Source organism: Clytia hemisphaerica, unplaced genomic scaffold (genome assembly GCF_902728285.1).
Source record: "Clytia hemisphaerica strain Z4C2 unplaced genomic scaffold, Clytia hemisphaerica genome assembly, whole genome shotgun sequence".
NCBI lineage: Eukaryota > Metazoa > Cnidaria > Hydrozoa > Leptothecata > Clytiidae > Clytia > Clytia hemisphaerica.
In genome coordinates, this window is record NW_027103562.1 from 3264087 (window position 1) to 3283080 (window position 18994).

The 18994-nt window shown below is 34.3% G+C and overlaps 3 protein-coding genes across 3 annotated transcripts; all 3 read left to right on the forward strand.

Moving 5' to 3' along the window:
- Positions 1-1382: 1382 nt before the first annotated feature.
- LOC136800808 (uncharacterized) lies at positions 1383-9879 on the forward strand. The gene is made up of 10 exons (XM_067057464.1): positions 1383-1746; positions 2101-2307; positions 2514-2817; positions 3026-3742; positions 4501-4522; positions 4765-5182; positions 6135-6341; positions 6765-6975; positions 7516-7614; positions 7820-9879. Exons 1-10 carry the CDS (start codon positions 1450-1452, stop codon positions 8533-8535), a joined length of 3198 nt encoding a protein of 1065 aa, XP_066913565.1. The 5' UTR covers positions 1383-1449; the 3' UTR covers positions 8536-9879.
- Positions 9880-10008: 129 nt separating this feature from the next.
- On the forward strand, positions 10009-13149 carry LOC136800758 (facilitated trehalose transporter Tret1-like). The gene is made up of 5 exons (XM_067057416.1): positions 10009-10404; positions 10609-10881; positions 11076-11202; positions 11525-11710; positions 11895-13149. The coding sequence occupies exons 1-5, from the start codon at positions 10138-10140 to the stop codon at positions 12695-12697; spliced, it is 1656 nt and encodes a 551-aa protein (XP_066913517.1). The 5' UTR covers positions 10009-10137; the 3' UTR covers positions 12698-13149.
- Positions 13150-13341: 192 nt separating this feature from the next.
- On the forward strand, positions 13342-18994 carry LOC136800759 (solute carrier family 2, facilitated glucose transporter member 8-like). Its single transcript, XM_067057417.1, has 5 exons — positions 13342-13727; positions 15424-15687; positions 16094-16220; positions 16455-16640; positions 17473-18994. Exons 1-5 carry the CDS (start codon positions 13485-13487, stop codon positions 18273-18275), a joined length of 1623 nt encoding a protein of 540 aa, XP_066913518.1. The 5' UTR covers positions 13342-13484; the 3' UTR covers positions 18276-18994.

Below are 18994 nucleotides of genomic sequence, written 5' to 3' on the forward strand. Positions count from 1 at the left end.
AAGCTCAGATTGACAGGTGCACTTATCTAAGCAGTGCTTGTGCAAGTGTGAAAGTGTGAAAGTGGACACTACATTGCAGGGGGGGGGTCAGGGTCCAGGATACCAACCCAGGGCCCAAAAACCTGACTTTTCGAGATTTGAAAGTAGTAGACACCACCACCCCCTAAATTGGTATCAATACCAACTTGAAAATCCCAATTTTCTAAAAAAGGGGGGACCCACCCCCCTAAATTGGTATCGATACGAACTTGAAAATCCCGATTTTTCTGAAAAAGGGGGACCCACCCCCCCCTAAATTTACAATCAGTAAAAATGCAAGAAGTTATATGCATAAAATACTGCATACAAGGGACGCTAAACAGAATCTGTGGATGTTTTTATTCAAAGAACATTCCTCTTATTAATCACTTATATTATGTCAGGGGCCGCGGCACCAGGGGGGGGGGCACCCGGCCTTGTCCCGACCACATTATTTCAAAGTAAAAAGAAAATTTACTAATCAAGCCAAATTTTGTTTAATAACGTTAAAACAGACCTGTTTTAGGCGATCTAGAAGGGCTAAAATTCAAAAATGGTGGGGCCTCCTTCGTCAGTATATCATGGCCCTATCACTTTCAATTTGTCATTTTTGAAAAATCAAAAAGTTTTAAATCAGTCTCTCTAAGGGTTGGTTTTCGGAGGTCCTGTCCGCACATACCCCTCATTCGCCAACCCTAGTACCCCCCTGCCGGATGAACGTTATGTACAGAAAAATTTTATCGCGACTAAAAAGTTTTAAGATCTGCTAAGACTTGATTCAGTTTGTTCAACTCTAGTTTTGAATGAATTTTGGTTGATTGAAAGGATTGAGAGCAGCAAAAGTTGAATAAATATTTAATTTCAATTATAGAATGAAGAATGCTTTTATATGGAATCAGGGTATACAGGGGTATAGAGTAAACGATTCAAATAAGTTTTTATACTTACATTATACAACATATTTTAAGTCAGATACCAATTTCAAATCCAGCAAAAATAAAAAAAAGGGGGACCCACACCCTCATTTTGGTATCAATACCAACTTAAAGATTCCCTAATTTTCAAAAAAAAGGGGGACCCACCCCCTCATTTTGGTATCAATACCAACTTGACTTTTTGAAATTTGAAAAAAAAAATTGACACCACCCCCCGGCCCTGGGTTTGGTATCTGGATCCTGACCCCCCCCTGTACATTGACATCATTGTGTCTTCGTCATTTTTCATTTCTGACTTCACAATTTCAAACAAATCTTTTTCAGTTGTGTTCCTCCAACTGGTAGGGGATCTACAAATTATCATTGAACATTGAAAGAATGAGTATATGAGTATATTTAAAATTACTGGTCCAATTTCATTAAACATTTAAGATTAAAATCTAATTTATGAATAGTGTAGTATCATTAAAATATAGATTTGCAGGAATGAAAAATTATGATTGATGCAAGCGAAAGTAACTTAAGGAAGGATTGTCAATTTATCAACGGTGAAAGTCTTGATGTGCCTGGATATGATACCCACGATGGTCGACGGGTTCGCAATAACCTCAATGATGTACTACCAGTTGCGACGGGGATCAAAGGTCATGACAAAATGTCAGCTGCCTTGTTGGCTAGCTGTATTGCCTCCATAGCTTCTATTTTGTTTGGATACACAATGGGATACACTTCGCCTACACAGAAAGATATTGAAAAAGAATTAATGTCTACAACACAATTTTCTTGGTTTGCTGTAAGTTTTGATGACGTTATATTGTGATTCCTGCTCAAGTCTAAGCCTCTGGTGGATTATCCCCATCCTTTTTGTATTTTTTCCCTAAGTCAAAGCAAAGATTTCAAGGTATCTTTAAGAAAAAAGGATTTCTTACTTTTATATCAAACTATGAAATTATTGTCACTTTTATAACTTTTGTTTTGAAAAGTCACAAAGCTAATGATAAATTTTTGAATGTGAAGCCTTTGTTTGCTTTGTTAACATTATTTAACAGAACCAACCTGATAAAGCTTTTTATAAAGCTATACAATTATGATGAAACTCAAAAACAAAAGAGAGTACACTCTATAATCTCTCCACATTCTGTTTTAGTCTTTGGTGGCCATCGGTGCAATAATTGGAAGTACACTTGGTGCCATTATGATTGAAAAATATGGACGTAAAACCACTATAATGCTAATTTCTCTTGTCCATGCTCCTGGCTGGTGTTTGATATGTTACGGACATTCTGTTGAAATATTGTACTTTGGAAGATTTTTGACTGGGATTGGTGTTGGTGTAGGATCCCTGGCAGTCCCTGTAAGCTTTGTAGATTGTTTGCTGTATAACTCAATCATTAGCAATTGTCACTATTTGATTGATTGAAATTATTCCAGTGAAGATCCTTTTTTAAGATTTCCATTCTATTCATAAGCCTTTTAAGAAGATATTTTGTCTAGTATTGGAAATCCAGATTCACAAACACGGCTGCTCAAATTGTTATCAGTTATTATTGTTTTGTTCAGATGTACATCGCTGAAGTTGCGTCTGCACGTCTACGTGGCGGACTTGGATCAATCAATCAATTTGCAATAACGATTGGTATCCTCATGGTTTATCTGGTTGGTTACTGCCTCTCTTGGAGATGGGCGGCAATTATCCCTGTTATGTTGAGTGCATTGATGGTCTTGCTTATGTCTTTAATGCCAGAAAGCCCAAGATGGCTTCTTGCCAATAATAAAAGACATCTTGCATTACTTGAGCTTTCCAAATTACGTGGTCAATTTTATGATTCAGAAGAAGAATGCTTTGAAATTGAGTCTAATTTAGGTATGGATGAAATTTACTTTTTTTCTAAAGAGGAGGTATATGGAGAGGGGGGTTACTTTTAAATGAATGCTTCTATAAATTAGTTGTTAAGGTGTCAGTTTGAGAATCATCTCAGATTCAGACATGCATAAAACAAGAAAATCATAGTTACAAGACTAAATAATATTGTCAGAAATCTTATAACTGCTAAAATGAATTTACTTTTTAGATCAACAAGGCAAAATATCACTTTCTGACTTTAAAGAGCCTGCATTATATCGTCCATTTATCATTTGTTCAATGTTGATGTTATTCCAACAATTCACTGGAATTAATGCAATTATTTTATACTGTACAAAAATATTTGATCTGGCTGGACTTCATTATCCAACAGTAATCTCTTTAGCAGTGGCTGCCACACAGATTTTATTCACTGGTATAGCATGTTTGGTTGTTGATAAAAGTGGACGAAGAATTTTATTATTAGCTGGTAGTGTTGTTATGTTTTTGTGTCAATTCTTACTGGGTGTTTATTTTGATTTAATTGAAGTTGATGGGGATGATAATAAAATTTCAATATTTGGAAAGTTCTCGCATACTTTCTCGCCACACAAGATTTCTATTCTTGCTATATCATGTATTGTCATCTACATAGCAATATTTTCCATTGGATGGGGGCCGCTACCTTGGTTATTAATGTCAGAATTATTACCACCAAAAGCAAAAGGACTTGTTGGAGGCTTTGTAACACTCATAAATTGGACATGTGTTTTCATAACAACAAATCTGTTCCATAAAATGGTGTCTACATTCTTCGCCCAAGGAACATTCTGGTTTTTTGCTGGGTTTGCGTTGCTGAGCTTTTTGTTTACACTGTTTTATGTTCCTGAAACAAAAGGAAAAACCCTGGAAGAAATTGAAGAGATTTTTGCACAACGATCAGGCTGATGTTTAGTCATTTGAGTAACTAATCATTTTGCTAGAGATATTTAAAAATAGTTTTAATAAATTTTCCTTTTCCATATTGCCAATACTTGAGATATATAGCATGGTTTATTTTAAGGTAAGGACACCATCGTATCTAGGCTAAGCCTGTAAAGCTACAATGTATTAAAATATCATTAAAGCTTTACAAAAAAATATGTAGTGCCTTTAATTCACATCATTTTTGCCTTTACTGTTATTTTTTAATTACTATTTATCTTTATATCATGAATTTAAAAAACGAAAAAGAATTTTATATCCAATAACTTTAATGAAGTATTGAGAGTCAAGTGTACTTGTGTAAGTATATGATATTTGATTAGTTTTTCTAAGTAGTCTATTTCTGTGCTTTAAATTTATTTTTATTGGTTGAGAGCTTTAACATTTTGATTTGACTGAATACAACATTAACTGAATACAACACTTCCTAATATTTTTATGATCTCTTTTCATATCAAAGTTTTTCTGTTTTGTAATATTCCACTGGAAAGATGGAAAGAGGTACCCTTTTATAGCATTGTAGCGTCAGAAATTAATGTATAGGTTCATAGTTATTGTTTCTTTCTAATGGCCAATAAGCTACTTTCATTTTAATTAGAGACCGTAGCATGAAGGTAGAGCATCCAGCTACGGTGCTTGAGGTTGTGTGTATCGACCCTCAGCCAGGATTTACCAAAGATTCCTGAAATGGTACTTGATGCATCTCTACTTGATGTTCAGCAACTAAAGAGACAGATCGAGGGTAAGTGGAGTAATCCAAGCCCTCCCATACCTTCGTGTAGACGGCTAGAGAAAATGTGGCCTTACTTTTGCCCTCAATTTGGGTCTCTTACTTACTCATTTTAATCACAACAACACTCATACAATACTTGTATTTATCAACCTATTTATTAGAACTTTATAGGGAATATTTTTATAAATTAGTTTAGTTTTATATTATTTTCATCTTGTTAGAGTTTTAAAAGAAAGTCTGGTTTAATACCTTTTCTTGTTGCTGTCCTTTTTCTTTTTCTATTCAATGAGTGGTAATTTAAACATATGCTTGAAAAATTATAAATTTAAGCAGGGCAACTATCCAAAATTTGTCAGTTTTCAAACTACTTTATTAAACTTGTTATATCATTTTTATTATTGTAAAAAGAAAGAAATTCAAACAGACAAAATGGATGAGGAGTACCACACAACAGATGACCATGAAAGATTGATCAATCAGATCAAACGGAAAAGTGGACCAGACAATGAACAATTAAGCAAGACTCTATTAGCATCTTGTGTTGCAGCTCTGGCAACGTTTGGTTTCGGCTACAATATGGGTTTCCCATCACCAGTCCAGCATACCATTGATACAAAATCAAACAAAGATCATGGTCTGTTGACGGATGAGGAATTCTCTTGGTTTAATGTAAACATTTTCTTCATTTTTATTTTGAAAAATGTAATTAAAAAAAATAATCCTAAAGTATTCATTTTGAGGAGGCCCCCCCCCAGCAGACCCTTTATTCACGCAATCACACAATTTTTTTTATAAATTCACACATTCACGCAAATTTTCCTTGAGTTTCACGCAATAGCCCTAACCCAATTTTTTAGAAAATCGGGAAACATTGGAAAATCAGGAACACTGCACACAATTGGTGGAAAAAAGGGAAAATTCACGTATTCACGCAATCAAAAAGTGGATTTTCACATTCACACATATTTTTTAAATTCACGCATTCATGCATTTTTTTTAATTTTCACACATTCACACAATTGAAAATGCCCATTCACACATTCACGCAAACTGCTGGGGGCCCCTTTGAGGAAATTGTCTATTAAGGCTGGACTTAAAAAATTGTTGGTTTGCCGTCACCTGACCAACGCTACCTCAAAACCTGCCGACCCAAAAAATTTTATTTCCATTTTAAAGAAGATTTTTTTTCCTTCAAAAACTTCAAACAATAAAAAATAAAAACTTGTATCTTGTTTGTCTCCAACATAAGAATCGTAAATTCCCTGCTAGCACTTCTGCTTTTTATTCAAAATTACCTAAATGTAAACAAACTGTTAACCCTTCCATGGACAAAAATTTCATATATCGGCAAAATAAAAAAAAATTTTGACCGACAGACCCACCTCCAAAATCTAGGGTCGGGTGACGGCAAACCAACAATTTTTTAAGCCCAGCCTAAATTTTAAATTTTACAATTGCAAAAATAACCTTGTCTTTTGAAGCTTTTGTTGTGTTATTTTGTGATTGCAGTCTTCAGATCTTGAACTTTATTTTTGTCACGTGCTCACCAAAATCACTCATTATAATCTAGCAGGTTAGTCAAACAACACTAAAATCGTTACCTAATTTTCCAATTTTTTAGTCTTTGGTATGTATTGGAGCCATTTGTGGGTCTTTCATTGGATCCTTCACTTTGGATCGGTTTGGGAGAAAGAATACTATTCTGTCAACAACATTCTTCTTCACTGTCGGATGGTGTCTGATTGCTTCTGCTCAAAATCCTGCAATGTTTTTCATTGGTCGTATAATTTGTGGTATGGGGACTGGAGTCTCATCTCTCTGTGTCTCTGTAAGTATACAGGCTGAATCATTTGAGGCGTGCAATAGCACACACACGCTTCTGCACACACCATTAATCTAGACGTGGATAGTATGCCTTATCACATGTCTAAATTAGCAAAACTAATATTTTAGGACAGTTTAGAGTCTGATTGGCCACACGCCTGGAGTTTTCAACGACAAAGTCTAAGTATAGTTAGCACTGTAGAACATCCACAAGCATATATTAAGACTATTGCTGGCTTTCACCTCAACTTGAGTATAGTTATGATAACAATACACATCCCTGCTTCAGTGTCAATGAGAATTTTTAGCAAGTGCAAATAAATTGAAGCTGAATACGAAAATTCTTAGGGACTCTTAGGGGAGTCAAATTGGGTTTTTCACTTAGTGTTGAATCTAATACCTTGGCTTACCGATTCTTTTTCCACAGGTCTACATTTCAGAGATTGCATCATCACGTTACAGAGGTGGACTTTGTTCGCTGCAGCAACTGTCAGTCACTATTGGTGTCTTTGCTGGTTTTTTGGTTGGTACCTATGCACCATGGAGATGGGCAGCTGTCTTCCCTATCATTGTGACTGTGATAATGACCGTTGGCATGTTCTTCATGCCTGAATCCCCAAGATTTGATCTGGTCAAAGGTTTGTCACCAAGCCTCCCAAAATGGGGTGTTATTATTAACTTTTCAATTATGTTAAAACATTGATCAAGCCCGAATTTGAAGTAAGTATAATCCATATCAGGATTACAAGGTTGATAATTTGAGTATCGTTACAACTTTTTCAGGATAAGGGTTGTTGCATTAAAGTTTTGTGCAGGATTTGCAAATAATAAATAATAATATGTCTAAGTAATAGGTTCTTAAGTCCCTAAAAGTCCATGAAAAATTTCTTAAGGCCCTAAGTCCTTCATTCTAAATTGTTTCTTTATCCATCTTATACTGAGATTTTTTTCAGTGCTTCATTGTTATTGGCTTCATTTTGGTATGTCATGTGACTAGCTTTTGCTGTTGGGAAATCAACCCTCACGTTTGTTTTGAAAAACTTATATTGCTTATATGTTGCTTTCTTTTAGAAAGTATGTCTTCTTATTGAATAATCTAGTTATAGCTATGACTTTCAGAGACTTTCACTTTAAAATTAAGGTAGCAAATTCTGGTATTACAACACTTTTGAATACAGGTAAAAGGCAAACAGCATTGAAGAATCTACAATGGTTGCGTGGTCCAATGTATGATGCCACAAGTGAAATTGAAGAAATATTGGATAATCTCAGTAAAGGTATTTTTTAATAATTTGCTTTCTTGTTGATGATAGTAGTGGAATAACCATTACAAACTTTTGAAAAAAAGTTGTCAAGTTGTCAAGAACCATGCGTTTATTACCTTATTCCTATCTTTTAGGATGAGTCATAATTGTGTCATAATTTGAATTAAATGCAGTTTATGTTCCCTTTCTAGTTCTATTATTGATTTTTTTCTTTTAGCGGATGACACAAAGATGAGTATAACAGAGTTCACCACACCAGCATTGTATCGTCCTCTTATGATTGGGGCACTTGCTATGGTGTTCCAACAATTCTGTGGTATCAATGCTGTCATTGGATATTGTAATGAGATATTCAAATCTGCTAGTGTCAACAATTCATCCATTGTATCGATTATTGTCTCCATTGTCCAAATCATATTTACCCTGGTTGCTTGTTTCATGGTTGATAAGGCAGGGCGCCGTGTTTTACTTGCAGTTGGCGGATTTTCAATGTTTGTCGTGTTATTTCTTATGGGAGTGTATTATGATATCACAGTTTTTGATAACCCCCCTGAGCACCAAATTGATATCTTTGGTCATCGCACTGTTCCGGTCAGTGAAATATCATGGTTAGCTATTACATGTGTCATAATCTTTATGATAATGTTTTCCATTGGCTGGGGCCCAATCCCTTGGATGTTGATGGCAGAGTTATTCCCTCCCAAAGCAAGAGATGTGGCAGGGGCTTTATGTAATGTTGTCAACTGGTTATCTGCCTTTTTGATCATGAAGTTCTTCCCACAAATGAAAGTGGCTTTGAAAGATCAAGGTGTCTTTTGGTTTTATGCTGCTTTCTCTCTTTTGAGTTTTCTTTTCGCGCTATTCATTATTCCAGAAACAAAAGGCAAAACCTTGGAAGAGATTGAACAGTACTTCAACAACAACAAGAAATAAAGCTCTTTCCATACCATGTTGGATTAAACAGGTCAAGGCTGTGGTCATACTATCATGATAAATGTTACATTAATTATTTACACGTTTTTTTTTATATAAGGAACACGTTTATAAGGAACTCAAGGCTGAAAATGGTCCAAAAAATAAGGAATTGTTAAGGAACTGCTCAGGCTGAGAAGAAGTTATACTTATAAAGAAGTTAAATATTTTTGCTAATCCAAACTTAGCAGCTATGTAAATAAGGAACTCCAGGCTCAGAGCAAAGTTAAGGTCCCTTATAAAAAAAAACGTGTAGTTGCTTTTAACCTCACAGTTTTGTAGATAAAATCTATATCAAACGTTAATTTATGAAAAAAATTACATTTACCTTTCATGGCTTGAAATAATGATTTCAAGTGGGTTCGGACAAAACATAAGTTTACGATTGTTTCAGCTTGGAAATTTTTGGGTCAGACGAGGAGTAATTTGGTTTGGACAATGTCCAAATTTTATTTCAAGCCCTGAGCTTTACTATAGACAGCCCTGTGAATTCAGACAAAATCATATTGGCACTTAAGTTTTAAATTTTGCCGACCTAGGGGTCATTTTAGGTCGGCAAAGCCGTCCTAAGTAGCTTGTTTAGGTTGGCAAAGACAAAATAGGAAGAAAATTAACGAACTAACAAATTCAGCTTCTCTATAATTGTGTCATTAAGTTTTATGTTTTATAAAGAGAATGGAATGAGGCTCGATTATCATGTGTTATCAAATGATAACACAATTAGATTAACCTAACAAATAATATTTTTCCTCTTTAGGTCGGTTTTGCCGACCCAAAACATTTCTGAAAATTGCATCCCTTTGTAAATTACGTCGGCTAATAAAAGCCGACCTCAACTCAAGTACGCCGGCTTTCAAGTCGACATTGCCGAATGCCGACCTGGATTCACAGGGCTGTATAGATGCTATCATTTCAAATGCAGTATAGCCGAAGATGAACCAGGCAAGAGATGATGATGTCTTAAAATGTGCACTGCATTTTGCATGGAAGTCTAGCCTTTTCCTTTGTTTTAGTATGTTGTTATAAGAACTACATAGTTTGTAGAGTTTTGCTGGGAAATAAATGGCATGAAATTATACCCAGGAAATTCACTTTTCGCCTTCAACTATACTACTTCATCATTTTTTTATTTAATTTTGGATAAACGCTCACCCTAATATATTAAGAATAATTTTATATTGAATTTTTATAACATTTTTACCTCCAGACTATACACAATTTAGAGTATTAGAGTATTTTTACATTGAATTATGCATACTATTTTTCTACCTAGAATGACATTATTAAAAAAATCATTGAATTTCACTTTATATTTATAAGTATTGTTTTCTGGCAAAGTAAAAATGAATTGTATTTCATTATCTCCTTCTTGTGTAGGAGAATGAGGGCTTACCTGAAAAGCGATAACAATTTGCGCTCTGTTTCCGTTTTTCTTATTGTATTTCTCACTTATATCTTTAGGTGCGTAACTATGAAAAATAGATGAATAAAAATAAATAGACAGATATGACCGTTCCAACCTGATTTATCCTGAGGTATCTGGAAAGTATTAGCAAGGACATTATGGCATCAGCTCGGGGTGATATTTTCGTGCAGAATGATTCAGCTTTTGAGGGTAAAAACAACAAAGACAAAATGTGGACAGCATGTTTTGCTGCATTTTCTGCTGCCCTGGCTACTGTAAATTTTGGATATGCTCTTGGATTCACAGCAGAAGCAGAATTATCTGAACAATTCAATTCAAACAACTCTGCTATTGATTTGTCAATGTTGAATGGGAATTCATCCAAAGGTTTCTCTATGTGTGATCCTGATTTTGATATTTTTGCGGTAAGTCATAACGTTCAGAGAGGTTTCTATCCCTCTCTTAAAATGTACTCTCCCTAATTCTGAGAAGGAATAAGTAAGTTTACACAAGAGTAGGATGAGCTAGATTCGAACGTTCTAGAGGATACTGATTTCACCTCTGTTTTTGAGGTCTTGTAAATTACTAGGAATTGCAAATAATGTTTCTAATATCCTTTTTATTTCAAGTCAGTTGTGGCACTAGGCGCTCTAGTTGGTGGTCTCTTGGCTGGCATACTGATTGATAAGATTGGACGGAAAACTACCATTATCTCAACAACTATTTTCTACTTTCTTGGATGGGTTCTCATTGCAAACAGTTATTGTTATTATGGTAAGCACGGAGGCATTGGTGATCCAGAATTTTGTCGAAAACACTCAAAACAATGGTATTATAGCATGCTGTATTGTGGACGTGTTATTACTGGAATTGGTGTGGGTATGAGCTCGCTTGTGGTGCCTGTATGAGTCTTATTTTAATTAGTTATTTCATTATTCTTGGCTAATATTGAAAAATGATTGTTCTGATATAAGAAGGATCATAATTATTGTAAAATTGAAGAAACAAAATATGAAAAGACCCTCATTAATACTTATCAATGGACTGAATAGGTTCTTACATTTTATTAACCATTCGTTTTACGTTACATGTTCAGGTGTACATTGCGGAAATTGCATCAGCGCGCATGCGTGGAGCACTTGGAAACATCAATCAGTTGTCAATCAATTTTGGATTTGTTGTAGCCTACATGACAGGATACAAACAAAATCTTCCCACAACAGGTTTAAATTTTAATATACCATATTTCCTCTTTTTAACACCACCTTCTAAAAAGTAAGGCACTTAAGAGTGCATTCAGCGAGTTTAAGTAATTTATAAATTTGGTAAACTGATTTTTGTGAACAAGCTGTTATCTGTTGAATATTTTAGCCAGAAAAAGCTGAGAATGAAACACAAGAGGGAATTTTTGAGCAAAATATTTGGGACTGCTGGTACTTTTATTGTTTGATTTTTAACCCTAAGCTTTTTGAATAGGTCTAACTAAGGAAATAATTTAAATTAATGAATAATAATTTTTTTACAAATTATCTTCATTTTTTGCAGCTTACGTACCAATCGGAATCTCAATTCTCAACCTTATTCTGATGGTTTTCTTCTTACCTGAGACACCGCGATATCTTTTGGCAAACAACAGACGACATGATGCCATCCTCGCATTGTATTGGTTAAGAGGTCCAGACTATCCAGTGGAAGAGGAATGTTTTGAAATTGAAGGCCATGTTAATTTTGGTATGTGTTACTTCTACTAAAAAAAGGGTAGGAGGTTTATCTTTTGACAAAATGTATAGCTCATTCATTTTGCATGAAAATAACACTGCTAGCTGATGCAATTTAATGACTTTGAGGTTTTTGGAGGTTAGTTATTTTCAGTTCCTACTTCATATTTCATCCACTATCCTTTCTTTCTTATTAGGCACCCAAGATCAATGGCAATGGAAGGATCTGAAAAGTTCCACATTCTACTGGCCGCTTTTCATTGCACTTAGTTTAATGTTTTTTCAAGAATTCAGTGGTATAAATTGTATCTTATTTTACTGTTCTTCCATCTTTCTTGCATCTGGGATAGGTGCACGAGTAAAACCTGAAGATCTAGTTAACTCTAAGAAGATACTGGAAGCTTTAAAGAATGACTCCAAATTGTATGCCTTGTTTGTCTGCTCAACACTTTTCATTTTTACTGGAATATCTTGCTTCCTAGTGGACCGATATGGACGCCGGAAACTCCTCCTATCCGGTAGTGTGGGAATGTTTATCTCACTGATACCAGTCAGTGTGTATGTTTATCACTACCAATTCAACATGAAGCAAATAATTGATTTCTTATCAAAACAAGAAAACACAACATATGCCATTTTAGCTTTGGTGTGTATACTCAGTTTTATTGCAATGTTCTCAATTGGATGGGGTCCGCTGCCATGGTTACTCATGTCTGAATTATTCCCAATCAAGACAAGAGGTATTGCAACTGCCATTGTCACTTTCTCAAACTGGTTATTTGTGTTTACAACGACTTCATCTTTCTGTAAAGTCATTTATGGAATCCATATTTATGGTACACTATGGACTTTTGCAATCATTGTAGTTATGGGTTTCTTTTTCACGCTGTTTTTTGTCCCTGAAACTCAAGGTCGACCACTGGAAGAAGTAGCAGAACTTTTTATAAGACGGAATTTGCTGCAGGTCAGCATTCCATGGACCAGACACGATGCATTATAATCAATTTTTTTTTAAGTTGCTTGAAGTTGCAGACAAATCCTTACAATAATTCAAAAATTTGATACAGGATACACTGCTTCAACTTTACCGTCCTATCTAAAAGACAAAATATTTTTTAACAAAGATTTTCGTACTGAAAACATGCCTTAAGGGAAGAAGATTTGTAAACTCTAGTCAAAATTGAAAGATTCTTTCAAGACGAACAAAAGAAGATTGCCCAAAAATTCTTTGATTTGAATAAGAAATCTAAATTTTTGAATTAATATTTTTCAAAGATGTTTTTGTAAATCATATATTTTGTGTTCTTTTGAAGATTACTTGTTTATTTTAATATCTTTTTATAAGATTCTTTTTTTATTGAAATTTTGTAACATTTTACATTAAATTTGAATTATTATAGTATAGTCCTGACAAAGGTAATGGTTTATTTAAAAGAACAACAATGAAATCAAGACCTGGTTGAAAATTAAGTATCCCCCCTTATTTGACAAACAAAGAAGTCTTTTTAGAGTAAAGATTAACACTAAGATTAACAATTTACCTTTCAAAAAAAATTAATATTTTTGGGGGATTATTTTCCTGGTAGGCTCTTAACACACCTGCCTTTTAAAATTTCATTTTTCTAACGTTTTTCTACTCTTTTTACATTTTTCCAGATAAACCAATACAAATACGAAAATTAAAAAAGACTGACAAGATGCTCCCAATAATATGACTTCTTCCATCAGTATTTAGACATTGGGAACTGGCACTAAGAGGTCAACCTTAAAGAAAAGTTATTACAATAATGGCATCAGCTCGCGGTGATATTTTCATACAAAATGATTCAGCTTTTGAGGGTAAAAACAACAAGGACAAAATGTGGACAGCATGTTTTGCTGCATTTTCTGCTGCCCTGGCTACTGTAAATTTTGGATATGCTCTTGGATTCACAGCAGAAGCAGAATTATTGCTACAGTTTAATCCAAATTTTAATGTAAATTCAACAAAAAGATTTGCAGGGTGTACTGAAGATTTCGATTTCTTTGCAGTAAGTAACATTGCATTAACAACAGCAGGTAGTTGGTCCATTTTTTCTTCGATTAAAAATAACAACCTCTTCAATGCAAGTTTAGTTTTTTGGACCTACCCCGGTGGGGTGGAGGTCCTATAAATTAACCTGTGTTTGTTTGTCCGTTCGTTCGTCTGTTACCAACTTTTCTCAGGATTGAATCATAGGAATCTTTTGATTTTTGGTACAAAGGTGCAAAATGGTGGTGGGCAAAATGTGAAGGAGCCAGATTTTCAAAAATAAAAAAAAATCGACTTTGTGAAAAATTGGATCATAAATTTTTTCTGATTTTTTGAATGAAAGTAGGGTACCATCATAGGTAAAAGATGGCTCAAGCAGATTTTTGCAAAAAAAATTTGTTGGCTCAAAAAACGCATGTTAATCTATAAGAATCACTATTAATTCAATGTTCTTAGGCGAATTACTCACTTTTTTATGAGATAGATGTTTTTTTTTGCTCATGAGGGCTTACTTTTGAAAAATATGTGTGTTTAGACATGATATTTTGGTTGCTTGGCGTGTTTTTATAGAAAAACTGGCCAAATTCGATATTTTTTTATAAGCACATTATCAATTATTTAGGTATTAGCTTTTCTCGAGATTGGCTCTTTCATTCTTTATGATTTTTTGCACAAAGATGCATAACTATAAACCCTTGAATGTGACGGAGCTTTGTTTTCGAAAAACAATGTTTTTGGGCGAATTTGGGCCAGAAAACGGCTAAAAAACAGGTTTTTTCGACTTTGTGAAAAATTGGATCATAAATTTTTTCTGATTTTTTGAATGAAAGTAGGGTACCATCATAGGTAAAAGATGGCTCAAGCAGATTTTTGCAAAAAAAATTTGTTGGCTCAAAAAACGCATGTTAATCTATAAGAATCACTATTAATTCAATGTTCTTAGGCGAATTACTCACTTTTTTATGAGATAGATGTTTTTTTTTGCTCATGAGGGCTTACTTTTGAAAAATATGTTTGTTTAGACATGATATTTTGGTTGCTTGGCGTGTTTTTATAGAAAAACTGGCCAAATTCGATATTTTTTTATAAGCACATTATCAATTACTTAGGTATTAGCTTTTCTCGAGATTGGATCTTTCATTTTTATGATTTTTTGCACAAAGATTCATAACTATAAACCCTCGAATGTGACGGGGCCCAATTTTCGGAACAAAATTTGGGCCAATTTGGGCCAAAAACAGCTAAAAAAGGGTTTTTTGGACTTTGTCAAATATTGGATCATTGTTTTTTCTGCTTTTTTGCATGAAAATAGGTAAAAGATGGCTCAAGCAGATATCTGTAAAAAGAATTTTTCAGCTCAAAAAACGCATCTTTATCTTTAAGAATCACTATTAATAAGCATACATCAATGTTCTTAGCCAAACTACTCAATTTTTTGATGAGATAGATGTTTTTTTTTTGCGCACAAAGTCTTAAATATGAAAGAATATTTCAAGAGCATGAAATTTTGGTTTCTAAACGTTTTTATTATAAGAAACAAACAACTAATTTTAATAGACCGTCACTATTTGTGTTCTGAATGATTGTCTAACGGTCATGCTCACGTAGATATCAATTATATATGTGTTAAATGCATAACCAGGTAGGTCCCATAAAAGTATCACTTGTTTTCTCTACAAAAAACTGATGTTTCCATAATTCGTCTTATCTTTCAGTCAGTTGTGGCGCTGGGCGCTTTAGCAGGTGGTCTAATGGGCGGCATACTAATCGATAGAATTGGACGAAAGGCAACCATCATCTCAACAAGTATCTTCTATGGTCTTGGTTGGCTTCTGATTTCATACAGTTACTGTTATCCCAAGGGTGCGGAACCGACACAAACCTGTGAAAACCATTCTCTAAACTATTATTTGAGTATGGTGTACACTGGACGAGTGATAACTGGCGTTGGAGCTGGGATGAGCTCCTTAGTTGTGCCTGTAGGTTTTCTCTTACAATAACACAAATAGCTCTATATCTGATAAGAAGTAGGCCCAGAACCGTCCGTTAGGGTTACCAAGATTTAAGATTATTTAGTATTTGTTGCCCCCCCTCCTCAATTAATATTTTTTTAATTAAACCTTACTTCGTTATGATATGTACTTCAATATGTATCTGATTATGTACACAAGCATGAATACCAATCCTTGCCAATCAGATCACTTTTGATATTTGACAGTATTTCCTTTTGACTTTTTTCAAACTCCAAATTAAACCACTTCGTTGAATCAAGGTTGATAGGTGTATGAGATTTAGTCACTTTTAATATTTTTATCCCCATAATTGATCTCCAAAGTTTTCTTTATTAAAATATCACAAAAGATTTTTTCTTTACTCCATGTTCAGGTGTACATTGCGGAAATTGCATCAGCGCGCATGCGTGGAGCACTTGGAAACATCAATCAGTTGTCAATCAATTTTGGATTTGTTGTAGCCTATTTGACAGGATACAAACAAAATCTTCCAACAACAGGTTTTGTACTATTGCCATCATATTATCAATAACATATTATATAGGGAAGTCAAGATCTTATATATTTACAGCTGAGGTCTAGTTATGCCTGTTGAATTATGTCTACCAAACATAATACTCAGTTCAAACTGGAGGTCAAGGAAATGTAACTTTTGCATACTTTACCTTTCAGCATAATTTTCATTCTTACAATTTATTTTAACTGAACCAGATTCCAAATTATATTCACAACAGCTTACGTACCAATCGGAATCTCAATTCTCAACCTTATTCTGATGGTTTTCTTCTTACCTGAGACACCGCGATATCTTTTGGCAAACAACAGACGACATGATGCCATCCTTGCGTTGTATTGGCTAAGAGGTCAAGACTATCCAGTGGAAGAGGAATGTTTTGAAATTGAAGGCCATGTTAATTTTGGTATTTTTTCACTTTTGCTTTTATTATTCACTTTATTAACCACTCAACTTGAAGAAAGGATTTTGTTTTTTTCCTCAAAGAGTTCTTTGATATCAACTTTTCTCCAATTTTAGGCTAAGGGTTTTTTCTTAGACTACAATCCCTTCTCACAGACCCAGTGAGATTTTTTTCAGCCATTTGGGCTAAAAACAACGAACCAAAAATTGATGGGATTGATTTTCCTATTTTTCTAATGGCTGGGGATTTGAATTCGATTGTTTGCGAGCCAGAGATCTCAGTGGGGATAGAAAAAGTAGCATAATATTTTGTACTAAGGATTTGCTTAACACTCTTTTTTTTATAAGCAAACGGGAAATTCAGGTCAAGGCTCAACATGCTTAGCAAAATCTCATTTTCAGCCTTAATTTATGCTTATTTATCTGCTTAGACTTCGATTTTTTGATTTTCTTTGGGTTTAAGAAAATTTTGTATTTTTAAGTGGGAATTGATTCAGCTCAAAGAATGAAAGTTTTATCTAAAATTTGACACTGCAGGTGAAAATCTTTGGTCCAAGAAAGCTCAAGCAGCTTTAAAAGCAACCCTAAAAAGGTCAGCGCTTTAGAAAAACTGCACTAATTTTTGCATTTCAGCTTGGAGGTATGCTTGGAATTATGCTTATTTTCAACGGGGACAAAAATTAGAGTATAATTTTCCACTGGGGACGATATTTTGGCCAATTTTTCAGGTGGGAAGGTGTCCCAGTGGGTCTGTGAGAAAGGGGTGTTTAGACTTTGGTAAAACATTTAGTACTTTTAGAGTGGTTAACCTTAACATTAAATGAATATTTTTTCAGGAACTCAAGAGCAATGGCAATGGAAGGATCTGAAAAGTTCCACATTCTACTGGCCGCTCATCATTGCACTTTTTTTGATGTTTTTCCAAGAATTCAGTGGTATAAATTGTATCTTATTTTACTGCACCTCAATTTTTTTTGCTTCTGGGATTGGTGCTCAATTGAAACCTGGAGATACCCATATATTGGATACTTTGACAAAAGGCTCAGAAGAATATGCAATATATGTGTGTTTCACACTGTTCATTTTCACCGGAATTTCCTGCTTTTTAGTGGACCGGTTTGGACGCCGAAAACTCCTCTTATCCGGTAGTGTTGGAATGTTTATCTCACTAATTCTAGTAAGTGTGTACGTCCACTCTTATCCTGTTTATTATAATAATGTTGATGACATTTCTAATTTCTTTTCGAAACAAGAAAACACAACATATGCCATTTTAGCTTTTGTGTGTATACTCTGTTTTATTGCAATGTTCTCAATCGGATGGGGCCCGTTGCCATGGTTACTCATGTCTGAATTATTCCCAATCAAGACAAGAGGTATTGCAACTACAATTGTCACTTTATCAAACTGGTTATTTGTGTTTACAACGACTTCATCTTTCTGTTTTCTCGTGAATAAAATTCATATTTATGGTGCCATGTGGATCTTTGCAACAATTGTATTTATTGGTTTCTTCTTTACCCTGTTTTTTGTACCGGAAACCCGGGGTCGCCCACTTGAAGAAGTAGCAGAACTTTTTATTAGACGGAAGGTGTTGCAGGTCAGCATTCTGTGGACCAGACATGATGCGTCAATGTAATCACCTATCAATTTGTTGGCAATGACTGACTGATCACCACATTAATAAATTGGAAAACAATTTCCATTTTTAATGATTTTTAAATTTTTTTGCACAACACACCTCTTATGCTGAAAGTTACACCCCCTTTTCACAGACCCGGTAGGATTTTTTCAGCCAGTGGGAATAAAATAACGGACTGAAACTTTATGGGGATTGATATTTCCATATTTTTCATGGCTGGGTATTTCAATTCTTTTGTTTTCAAGTCAGAAAATTCAGTGAGCATGGAAAATAGCATAATAATTTGCAGTGAGGATTGGTTTATCTGATTACTTTCAGTGTGGACAAAAATGGGCGGCTAATTTTCCATCGGAGACGGTATTTTGGCTAGTTTTTCTAGTGGGAAGGGGTCTCAATGAGTCTGTGAGAAGGGGGTGTAAAGTTGTTCTTTCTTTTCTTTTGTGAAATGATGTTCTTGATGTTGTTGTTGAAATTAGTGTTTTGTTTTGATTATTTAAATACATTTGATAGTTGACAATTATTTTTTCAATCATTTTTAAAATAATCTTAATTTATGTATTATGACCTTAGAATCTAAATTAAACCAATGAATACAAGAGTAAATCACTTTTATTTTCAGTTTTTGTATTTGCAATGTATCTTTGAATGATTTGTGATGTTACAATGTTACAATTTCTATATAGGTTGCTATATATCTTTTTTACATATTATCTCTC